General features: G+C 38.9%; 1 protein-coding gene across 4 annotated transcripts in view; it reads right to left on the reverse strand.

Annotated features, from left to right (window-relative positions):
- The window catches only part of LOC105482080 (protein phosphatase 3 catalytic subunit gamma), a 101,099-nt gene that overhangs the window by 28,846 nt on the left and 59,484 nt on the right, over positions 1 to 12,769 (reverse strand). For all 4 annotated transcript variants that reach the window (XM_011741982.2, XM_011741980.2, XM_011741981.2 and 1 more), the window contains exon 5: positions 1,259 to 1,404. In XM_011741982.2, coding sequence (XP_011740284.1) covers positions 1,259 to 1,404 — 146 coding nt within the window. The remainder of the gene's footprint in view (positions 1 to 1,258; positions 1,405 to 12,769) is intronic.

Here is a 12,769-nt window from a genome sequence, read left to right on the forward strand (position 1 = left end):
TAACTTAAGCCTTTAGTCATTGCTGCTTTAGTTAAAAGCATAAAAACCAAGAGAAAGTAATAGAATAGCTGAATGCCAAGAAGATAAATTTCTACTGAGTGAAAGAGCTTTTTATTGATATGATTGATTCAGAATCATAAAATTCATATTTTACTATGTAAGAGAGAAATGCTGGTTCTTTAAAAGACAGTGAGGCAAGAGAAAAGCCAGTACATATAGGTACACCCTCTTACCCTAAGGAGACTTTCATTCAGAGAAAATAGTTTTATAAACAGAAAAATCTTTAGTCTCAGTACCTATAAGAGGATGAGTATCCATTACTTTGATTAAAAAAGAGAGAGAGAGAGAGACACGTAGAAGAATTCAAAGGTAGAGAAGATAAGATGACTATGTACAATAAAAATTTGTCATCTTTTTCCATAATGAAGATACAGAATCTTGGAAATAATAATCACCAAGGAAGGCAAGTAAAACAATGAAACCGTATCATCTAAAATGTCAAAGCCAATGCATTTCGGAGATGGCAGTGTCCTCAGACCATTCTTTCCAACTTCCTCATTTCATAGAGAAGAAATGTGACAAAGAGGTTCAATAATTTGGTCAAGGTTACACAATTAATGGCAGGACTGTGATTAGAACCCTGGTTTGCTTCCTTTTGCACTGTGATATACTTTAAGTTTCAGGACTATAAGAATGTTAGCTTTCTAGTTGGTAAAAACATAGAGCTCACTAAAAATTATAATTTGTGGTAGATACATATCAAAATGTTAACGGTAGTTATGGTGATGAAATCAGAGGTATCTTCCATTTTCTTACTTTTGATTATCTATATTTTAAAGATTTCAGCTAAAGATATATTGGTTGACTGCAATAAGAAACAAATTTTAGGCTGGGCCCAGTGTCTCACACCTGTAATCCCAGCACTTTGGGAGGCCAAAGTGGGCAGATAGATCACTTGAGGTCAGGAGTTCAAGACCAGCCTGGCCAACATGGTGAAATCCCGCCTCTACTAAAAATACAGAAATTAGCCTACTAAAAATACAAAAACTGGCCAGGTGTGCTGGTGCGCACCTGTATCCAGCTACTTGGGAGGCTGAACAAGGGAGGCGGAGGTTGCAGTGAGCTGAGACAGCACCACTGTACTTCGGCCTGGGTGAAAGAGAGAGACTCTGCCTTAAAGCAAACATCAACAACAACAACAACAAAACCCAACACATTTAAAAAATATACTCTATGAGAATAATAAAAGATAACTTACTTTCCTAATGTCATCTAAAGAAGTAATTTCAGGTGACATTCCTCCATGTACACAGAGAAACTGCTGGTTTAAGAGGGCAGCAAGAGGAAGACAGTCAAATGTCTCCATACAGGCATCATACACCTGTTCCGAATATTTGATTCGACCTAACAAAAAAGGAAAACCAGTCAATGGAAGAAAAACTAAAATGTATCACATTTGAAAAAGGATATAGGCCAGGAGAATATGAAGCTATTTTAAAGCCATTTATTTTAGATAATTTGAGATCACAATTATCTTTGTAAAGATACTTTTGAAAAGTTGTGGATAATACGTTAACAATACCTTTCTCCTCTTAAAGACAAGTGTGACCTTGGATTAACTTTCTAGCTCTGTTGCTTGGAAATGTGATAAGGTGACTGTCCACTGTGTTATTAGGCAACATGGCTTGTGGTAAAAATTACCCAGTTACCTGGTGGGAAGCTATAGCTTTGGGCTCCTCTGAAGGTAGTTTTACAACACACATTGACACTTGATGCATGAGGCTTCTATACCAGGATGGCTCCCTAATCTTCCCAGTATGGATACTGTTTCCTTGTACCTGAGCTGGTGAGATGGGAGGGGGCAAGAGAGACGGAAAGCTGCTGGACTGTGGTATGCACTGCTGTGAGGACCACTCCACTGAAAAGGAAACGCCCAGTGCTGCCCTTCCTGACCCTTCTAAGTATATGGATGATAAGTAAGGTCCATGGTAGTCTTGTGAGTCTGAGTATTTTATGGGTCTTGAAGATCCCTTAGGGGTGCTGAAGATATATAAGTGGAAACTGGAGTCTTAGGAGATATCAATAAAATGTCAGTAATGTTTTGGCTCATGATTTTTAAGGTCTGTAAACAAATTATGTCTTGATTCTATTTTCTCTAAAAACATTTGGCTTAAGCTGATGTGGTGGCTCATGCCTGCAGTCCCAGTGTTTTGGAAGGCTGAGGTAGGGGGATCACTTGAGGCCAGGAGTTTGAGACCAGCCTGGGCAACACAATGAGGCTTAATTTTTTGTTTTTTTGTTTTTTTTGAGACGGAGTCTCGCTCTGTCATCCAGGCTGGAGTGCAGTAGCAGGATCTTAGCTCACTGCACCTCTGCCTCCCGGGTTCTTGCGATTCTTCTGCTTCAGCCTCCCAAGCACCTAGGACTACAGTTGCATGCCACCACGCCTGGCTAATTTTTGTATTTTTAGTAGAGACGGGGTTTCACCATGTTGGCCAGGTTGGTCTCAAACTCCTGACCTTGTGATCCACCTGCCTTGGCCTCCCAAACTGCTGGGATTATAGGCATGAACCATCGCGCCCGGCCAAGGCCTCGTTTTTACAGAAAATTAAAAAACAAAATTAGCTGGCTGTGGTGGCACACGCCTGCTGTCCAAGCTACTTGGGAGGCTGAGGTGGGAGGATAGATTGAGCCCAGGAGTTTGAGGCTGCAGTGAGCTACGATAGTGCCACTGCACTCCAGCCTGGGCAACAGAGTGAGACTCTGCCTCTAAACAATAAAAAATAAATGTTTGGTTTAATAAATTATATTTTGATGTGGTTGTCAACTTGGGGCTACAGAATAAGGAAATACATCAGCAGGTGGAAGGAGGAGTCTCTACAAATCTCTAGAAAGGAAAAGTCATCAAATAATAGGTGGGAAACTGGAAAATGGGCATTTAAAGAGAAAAAGGAACATCTTCTTCTTCCCTGGCCTTGGTTTCAAAAAGTCAAGCTGAGTTCAGGGATGTGTGTGGGCAGAGAAGACCAGAAGTATAGTCAGGCAGCTCTGTAGAACTGTGAGCTCCTTCTCCTCTTCTAGGATTCTGGGATGATGAGGTGGCCTACAGGACCAAGCTGTATCGAGTGAGTCAGACTATCTAGTTGGTAATTATTTCTGTGTTTATTTCCTTTTTGTGATCTCTAAGCCTTTAGAAAGACATGTTTAAGAATCAGAGCCTGGTCCTGGCAAGGCTTTGGGGAATAAAGTGAAGAATGATGGATTCAGGTTTGGGCCAGACTGAAGTACTGTATGGGTGACAGGAATGATTAGAGAGAGATCCCTAAGGAAGGTGTAAACCAGTAGACCACACTAGAGGTTGTAAGGCCTTCCATCCCTGAGTGTGAAGATTTCTCTTTAATGCCAATACTGGGTGATCAGGGTTTGAGTTCATTAAGGGAGCCTGTGGGTTTCTTTGAGGTTTTCAGAACATTTTGTATTGCTGTTATAGCAGTCAGCATCATCTATTCCACAACATATGCTAACTTTATTAGGAGCTCAAAGTTAACAAGAGCCATGTCTTATGCATCGTTGCCTCTGCTTACAGTTACATCCTTATACTCTGCTTTATCTTAAATACTATAAATTTTGCCCATTTCAAAGTAGATCCAGCATTGGCCATAAAGTCTGTTGGAAGTAAAAAACAAACAAAAAACTCTTTAATTTATGGTCAGTGATTGACTTTTTCTCCTGAAAATCCTAGGAACCAGAGTTCCCTCTGTTGCCAGTGTCAGTAAGGAATTCCTCCATGGGAGTTCTACACTTGAATATAGGTAGGAATTTCAATTACTTATTAATTTATGCTCCATAACATCTTACATTGATAAATGCCTTTCAATCCCAAGAATGACTCAAAATAATTCCTTAGCCCACTTCCAAAAAAGAATGCCAAGTCAAGATGGCAAGTAATGAAGTATATTGTTATTTTGTAAATTAAATCAGGAGGTCAAAAATTAAATTAAGCAAAAAGAAGTTCATGTTATATTAATATGTGAATAAAATAGGCTACGAAATGTTACCATCTTTATTTTTTCAAAGTATATGAATTGCATATATAATCACCAATATTTAATTTTCTGAGGGATTAGATTGACAATGGTATCTATAGTTTTCTTAGTTTAGCTGTTCTTTTTTATGATGAATATGTAATCTTTATACAATAACATTATTATACTGCCTTAAAAAAATTTTTTTTACAGACAGGATCTTATTGTTTTCTAGGCTGGAGAGCAGTAGTGCAATCGTAGCTCACTGTAACCTCAAACTCGTAGGTTCAAGCAGTCCTCCTGCCTAATCTTCTAAGTAGCTGGGACTACAGGTGCACACCACCACGCCTAGCTAATTTTTAAAAATTATTTGTAGAGACAGGATCTCAATATGCTGCCCAGGTTGGTCTTCAATTCCTGGCCTCAAGCAATCCTCCTGCCTCAGCCTCCCAAAGCGCTGGGATTACAGGCATGAGGTACTGCACCTGTATCTGGCCTATATTACTTTTATTATTTAAATGTATTGAAGGCTTATGACGTGTCTGTCAGTGAGTTAAGCATGTGGCATGATATGGTGGTAAAGAGAATGCAGTCTGGAACTTGTTGCCTGCTTTGAAGAAACTCAGCACCCTCCACTTACTAGCTATGGGACCTTGGATAAAAATTTTAACTCTCTGCCTTGGTTTCCTTATCTATGGTCATAATAATAATAATAATACCCTGAATTGTAGATTCAGGGTTGCTGTGAGGATTAAATCAATTCATTTATGTAAAATATGCAGAATAATGCTGGCACTTAATACATACTATGTAAGTGTTAACTGATAAAGTATTTAATACTCACAGAAACCCTATGAAGTAGATATTGTTACTGTCGTCATTCAAAAACTGAGGAAATTAGGCTTACTTGCCCAAAGCTGCAAAGCTAGTGACTGGCAGAACTGGGACTTAAACCTGTTCATGCTCTTAATGACCCTCTAATATTCCTCCTAATCATTATTTTTAAATAAGATTTTGATTAGCAGAATCTAAATAGCCAAATACATAATTCCCAGAGGTTAAATTAGCTGATTTAAGTGCTTTATTTTCAAGACAAATTTTTAGGATATATCCCAAAAAAACAGTTATTTCTATAGCGAAGGGAAAATGCACTACAGCCATAGGATGACACGGATATAAGTTCTAACTAGTATCAATAATACAATATTAACAAAACAAAATTTTCAACAAAACTCTTTGAAAGCAATTTTGAGAGTCAGCACTACTTGCAAGAAATCACAATCTGGTCTAGTCACTGATGACATATTTGTTTCAATTTTTATTTGCTTTATTTATTATTATTATTATTGTTTGAGACAGGGTCTCATTCTGTCACCCAGACTGGAGTGCAGTGGCATTATCATAGCTTACTGCGGCCTAGAACTCCTGGCCTCAAGAGATCCTCCCACCTCAGTCTCCCAAATGCTGGGATTACAGACGTGAGACATAGCTCAAATTTTAAAAGCCACAAAAGGGTATAATGTACCTCCTGCCCTCTCTCTGCAAGTAACCAATATTAGCAGTTTCCTGGGTGTCTTTACAAAGATATTCTATGCATACACATGCAGATATGTATGTTTCTTCTCTTTCCAAAACATCCTTTTGGTTTTTACACACATGATAGCACATATGTACTGTTCTTTACTTGCTTTTTGCACTTAAGAACACATTTTGGCTATCATGCCACATCTTCAGAGGAAGAGTGGAATTAAGAGTATGCCACCCCAAAATACGCCACTCCGGCACACTGACAACTTTGAGTTAAAGGCACTTGAAAAACCACAGTTGCAAGAAGATCACTCTGGCCTTCGTGCTGTTTCTTCTTCTTTTTTTTTTTTGAAACGGGGTCTTGTTACATGCCCAGAATGGTCTCAAACTCCTGGCCTCAAGTGATCCTCCCAGTTCAGCTTCCCAAATAGCTGGGATTACAGGCACATGCCACAGTGCCCAGCTCATGCTGCTTTTTAAAAGCAGGAGATGAAATTCTCATTTGAAAGATGCCCTCCCAGAGCAACAGACACTGAGACCGACTTGAAAATGGACGGTAGGAGGAGGGAGAGGATCAGGAAAAATAACTACTGGGTACTAGGCTTAGTGCCTGGGTGACAAAATAATCTATATAGCAAACCCCTATGACACAAGTTTGCCTATATAACAAACCTGCACATGTACCCCTGAACTTAAAATAAAAGTTAAAAAAACAAAAAGAAAAGAAAGATGCCCTCCGTGTACAAGAAGGAAAATAACATTGTTATCACCAAGGATTAATAGTTGAGGCTGAATTCAAATAACTCTTATCTTCTAGCCTCCTCACATCATTTAGTTCCTTTTTCACAACTTATTACTTTTCGTCCAATTCAGCATGTAAGTGTTCAACTCTGAGTCTCTGGGTCTTCATTTTCTTATAGCGGCTCCCATGTCATGTAGAACTTATATTAAATAAATCCGTATGCTCTTCTCCTATTAATTTATCTTATGTCAATTTAATTCTCCAGCCCAGCTGAAAAACTCTGAGAGTAAAGGTAAAATTTTGCCTCCCCTACAGAAGAGCTTTGTAATTTTTTAACATCTACCCAGTATTTTGCTTTATGGATATGCCACAATCTAATTAGACCAATCTTTTGCTACTCTAAAAACCGCTGCAATGAGCAATGACAAACAATATTTGATTATTATTTTTTTTTAAATCCAGTTGTCATAACAATACTGCTTTCATTAGTAAAATTACAGGAGTTTCTGGAACTTGTCAGTAAGCTATTTAACTATACATTTTAAAACATGGTTCCTGGAAGGGCCGGGCACGGTGCCTCACGTCTGTAATTCCAGCACTTTGGGAGGCAGAGGTGGGTGGATCACGAGGTCAGGAGTTCGAGACCAGCCTGACCAACATAGTGAAACCCTGTCTCTACTAAAAATACAAAAATTACCCAGGCGTGGTGGCGCACACCTGTAATCCCAGCTACTCAGGAGGCTGAGGCAGGAGAATTGCTTGAACCTGGGAGGCAGAGGTTGCAGTGAGCCGAGATCACACCACTGCACTCCAGCCTGGGTGACAAAGCGAGACTCTGCCTCAAAAAAAAAAAAAAAAAAAAAAAAAAAAACCCGGTTCATGGAAATAAGAAATTCATTTACTTTAGTAGAAACTTTGACCCAGAGCTATGAGCTTGAACCCACAGCATTTATGGAATAATATAAACACGAGGTTCCTTCGAAGAAAATAAATAAATAAATACATAAAAATAGGCTGGGCATGAGGGCTCAAGCCTGTAGTCCCAGCTACTCAGGAGGCTGAGGTGTAGGGACCGCTTGAGCCTGGGAGGTTGAGGCTGTAGTGAGCTATGATTTTACCAGTGTGCTACAACCTGGGCAACAGAGCAAGACCCTGTGGAAAGGAGAGGAGAGGAGGGGAGGGGAGAGGAGGGGAGGGGAGGGGAGGGGAGGGGAAGGGAGAAGGGAAGGGAGAAGGGAAGAAAGAAGGGAAGGGAAAAGGGAAGGGAAAAGGGAAGAAAAGGAAAAGACAAAACAAGACAGACACTATGTTTCTTGCTTTCTAAGTAGATAACAATGAAGCAATACTTTTGCAAAAACAAATGATATGTCAAAAATTAACTGTTAGGGGCTAGGCATGGCGGCTCACACCTGTAATCTCAGCACGTTGGAAGGCCAAGGCAGGAGGATTGTTTGAGAAGTTCAAGATCAGCCTTGGCAACATAAGCGAGACTCAGTCTCTACAAAAAAATTTAAAAATTAGCCAGGCATGGTGGCACACACCTACAGTCCCAGCTACTCGGGAGGCTGAGGCAAGAGAATCACTTAAGCTGAGGAGTTCAAAGTTGAAGTGAGCTATGATTACACAATTGTACTCGAGCCTAGACAACAGAATGAGACCCTGTCTCTTAAAAAAATAAATTTTGTTTAACTGTTCGACAAAAAATAAATGTTTGAGGTGATGGATATTGCAGTTACCCTGACTTAATAATTATACATTGTACACACATAGTAAAAATATCACATGTACCTCAAAAATAGGTACAACTATTACATATCAGTTTTTTAAAAAAGGAAAAAAAAGCAGTATACTTTTCCATAAAGAAAGGAATATTTTTTAAAAATCTCTGCATTATACAGCAATTTAAGATTGATACAAGAAAAGCCTTCACCCACCTTCCCCTTAAAAACATGAACAAGATTACAGCTGCACAATCTGAAACTAAGCATCCCTTACTAATTATAAGATGCTAATTCTTGAAGACACAGCGGCCACTGAAGAGAGATCAGCTTATCAGTAAAAATACCCATGCACAGCAACACACATGCTCTCTCCTTATACAGGAATAAAATTTTAAACTTATACTTGAATTTGTGTGCTTGTTCCAAGATTTATTTACATTTCAGATGCAGCATTATAACAAAAAAAGAAGGACTATCTTGGTAGACAGGAAAAAAAGAAAGCCATCAGGTTTAACTACAGTTAAATCACATGAAAAGCAAATAAAAACCTGAGATAAGAAATTATGGGCAAAAGGAGACACTTAAAATGTTTCCAGGACCTATTGTTCCAGCTTCTAAAAATAGTCTGAACCATTTATACCTGTCAAAAAAATCCCTGATGTTATTATTACACATTGCATCCCTGTATCAAAATATCTCATGTATCCCATAAATACATACACCTACTATACACCCATAAAAATTAAAAATTAAAAAACAATTCTGAAAAGACAGAAGAATAACTAAGAAAAATGTCACCTAAAAAAACCTCTGATATTTAATTCAAAACAAAGGCAGTCATAGGGAGCTTTCTTTACTATGTATCTACTCCTAATTAATAAAATTAGCTGACTTTTATCGAGCATTATATTCCAGGGCATTTGTTAACTGCTATATGCATTATTTAATGTTGCCAGGTAAGAAATGAAAGTGTTAGAGAATACCCCAATGTTTGATTTAGAAAAATAACATAAAATAAAATATTTCTAATTTTTGTATTTGGTGAAGTGGTTCCCAAAGGATAGTAGAAGCTTCCTAAAGACTCCGGAGCCGTCATTCTTAACCAGCAGCACACAGCTGAACTACCTCGGGTGCTTACAAAGCTTTTCAAATGCTTGGGCCCCAACTAGGTAATTTTTAAATTACCAATTTGAAAAATAATAATAATTATAAAAGTAGTACACAGTGGTGGTAAAAAATAACTCAAACAATACTAGAGAGGATATAAAATTAAAAGTAAGTCATGCATGATGGCATGCACTTATAGTCCCAGCTATCTAGGAGGCTAAGGCTGGAGGATTGCATGAGTTTGAGACTAGCCTGGGCAACATGTCAACACAGCATCTCAAACAACAACAACAACAACAACAACTATAAGTCCTCCTAACCCAACCTCCCACTGTTAATGATTTCTTCTGTACATTATATATTTTTAATTTACAAAGGAGATGACCATTTACATGCTCTGCAAATGGCTTATAAAATAGCATCTCTCCATATCGGCACATATTATGGGTCTATCTTGGTCTGTCTTTCTTTTGTTTTTGGAGACAGAGACTTGCTCTATCATCCAGGCTGGAGTGTGGTGATCATAGCTCACTGCAGCCTTGAATTCCTGGGCTCATGCAATCTTCCTGCCTCAGCCTCCCAAGTAGCTGTAACTATAGGCACATGCCACCACACTCAGCTAATTTTTAAATTTTTTGTAGAGAGAGTCTTACTACGTTGCCCAGGTTAGTCTCAAACTGCTGGACTCAAGCAATGCCCCCATCTCAGCCTCCCAAAGTGTGGCATAAGCCACTGCACCTGGCCACCTTGGTCTTTCAATAGCTGCCTAGCATTCCATTGTTAAAAAGCGTATTATTCATCACTGTCTTGTTGACATTTAGATTATCTTTTTGTTGTTGTTGTTGTTGTTATAATTAACACTGCAGTGAACATCCTTAAGCATCCGTATCTTACTGTCTTTTTGTGAGTATATTTGTGTGGTAGATGAATTCTAAAATGACCTGAATTGATCTACATCTTTGTATGTATAATCCACTCCTCTTTCAGTGGATGAAAACTGTAAGTATGATGAGACTCCCATTATTTTGTCCCATTATATGGCAAAAGACAGACTACCTTGGGAGGGCCTGATCTAATCAGGTGAACATTTATTTATTTATTTACTTATTTATTTTTAGGGACAGGGTCTCACTCTGTCACTTAGGCTAGAATGCAGTGGCACAATCACAGCCCACTGTAATCGCAAACACCTACGCTCAATCTATCCTTCAGTCTCAGCTTCTTAAATGGCTGGGCCTACAGGCTTGCACCACCATGCAGGCTGACTGAATTTTAAGTTTTTAATTTTCTTTTTGGTAGAGAGGAGGTCTCACTATGTTGCTCAGGCTAGTCTTGAACTCCTGGCCTCAAGTGATCCTCTCCCCTTTGGCCTCCCAAAGTGCTGAAATTACAGGCATGAGCCACCATGCTTGACCTAAGATGAGCCTTTTAAAAACTAAGTGAGGGTTTCTTTCCAGCTAGTTGATCACAGAAGAGAACGTCAGGGAGATGCATTCAGGGCGGCCTGGAAAAAAGCAAACATTCATATTGCGAACTACCACTGGAGGCTACATGTTATGGAACTGCAAGCAATATCCAGAAGCTGAGAGTCATCCCTGGTCAACAGCTAACAAGACAACAGGGACCTTAATCCTACAGTTACAAGGACTGCCAACAAGTGACCTTGGATAAAGACCCTAAGCCCCAGGTGAGAACTGAAACCCTGGAAACACCTTGATTTCAGTGAGATTCTATACAGAGAATCTAGCCGCACTGTGGCCTGGACTTCTGACCTACAATAACTATGAGATAATAAATGTGTTCTTTTAAGCCACTAAATTTGTGATAATTTTTTATGCAGCATTCAAAAAGTAATACAATCTGCATAATAAATTCCTACAAATGAAATTGCCAGATCAAGGGGATATGCACTTAAAATTTATATATATATTACAAAATTGCTCTTCAAATACTTTACATTTTTGTTGTTGTTGTTGTTGAGACAGGGTCTCACTCTGTCTCCCAGGCTGGAGGGCAGTGGTGATCATGGCTCACTATAGCCTCAAACTCCTGAGCTCAGGTGATCCTCCCACCTCAATCAGCCTCCTGAGTAGCTGGGACTACAGGTGAGTGCCTCTATGCACAGCTAATTTTTTGTGCTTTTTTTTTTGTAGAGATGGGGTTTCAACATGTTGACCAGGCTGGTCTTGAACTCTTGGGCTCAAGTGATCCACTCACCTCAGCCTCCAAAAGTACTGGGATTATAGGCATGAGCCACCATGCTCAGCCTACACCAATTTAAACATCCACCAACAGTAGATTTAAAACTTCCCGGTAATTATCTGCTGATTTAAAGTGTTTAATCCAAGGATCTGTATCTTGCCCTCTTGTAGCTGACTTTTTTGACAGAGGGACTTTTAAAAAAGTGATTTTCCTCTAAAATTTCTCTTAATAACAAAGACCTTTTCTTTGAGGCTCTACTAGGAGGGAGGCTGTCATTACAACTGCCATCTCCAATGTAAGAAGCTACTGGTAGCGAGAATTCATATGAGCGTATAACACACTATAAATAGCAATCTACCTGTCAGTAAATGGATCTGTGGCAGATGAATAAACTCTGAGTCTCTGAAAACAAATGCAAAAGTTTTTTTAACTTTGAAAATTATTTTTGGATCCCAGCACTTTGGGAGGCCGAGACAGGCAGATCACAAGGTCAGGAGATCGAGACCATCCTGGCTAACACAGTGAAACCCCGTCTCTACTAAAAATACAAAAAACTAGATGGACGAGGTGGCGGGCGCCTGTTGTCCCAGCTACTCGGGAGGCTGAGGCAGGAGAATGGCGTAAACCTGGGAGGCGGAGCTTGCAGTGAGCTGAGATCCCGGCACTGCACTCCAGCCTGGGTGACAGAGTGAGACTCTGTCTCAAAAAAAAAAAAAAAAGAAAAAAAAAGTTTATAATAGATTCTTCTAAGATAATAATCTGCAGAAAAATCTGAATAAGATACAAAATGAAATCCATGATCAAAATATCAACCATACGAACACTAAAGTATATTTATATATTCAGGATTCATTAAAAGGGGTAGATTTTAGAGCCATATGGGACCCAAGAGATTAGTTTAGCTTATTTTATAGAGAATATGCTAACATTTTAGAAGTCAAAACAGGTAAAATTTTGCTTTTATTTCAGTACTTTCATCACAAAAATAAAAAAAAATTTTGGCGTATAACCCAATATACATATTTTCTGGAAATCTACTTCAGAGTATGTCAAAAGTCTTTAAAATGTGCATGCCCTCTAACCCAGAAATTCTTTTTTGAGAGTTTGTTCTGAAGATACAAATCATAGATGCTCATTCATTCAAATGAACTCAACCAGTATTTATTAAGCAACTTCGATGAGCAACTAATACTGTTGTGGGTGTTGGGGAAAACAACAGTGAACAAAACGTATCCCTGCTGGCATGAAGCTTACCTTCTGGTGGCAGAGAAAGACAGTCAACTAATAAATATACATAAATCTCAGGTGTTGATAAACACTATGAAAAGAAACAGGGTATGAGGGTAAAATGATGAGATTGTGATTTAAAAAGCAACCAGAGGAGAAAGTCTCGGAAGAAATGACATGAATGAAATAGAATGTATGTCTTATAAGCAGATAGAGAT

This window comes from Macaca nemestrina, chromosome 8 (genome assembly GCF_043159975.1).
Source record: "Macaca nemestrina isolate mMacNem1 chromosome 8, mMacNem.hap1, whole genome shotgun sequence".
Classification (NCBI taxonomy): Eukaryota; Metazoa; Chordata; class Mammalia; order Primates; family Cercopithecidae; genus Macaca; species Macaca nemestrina.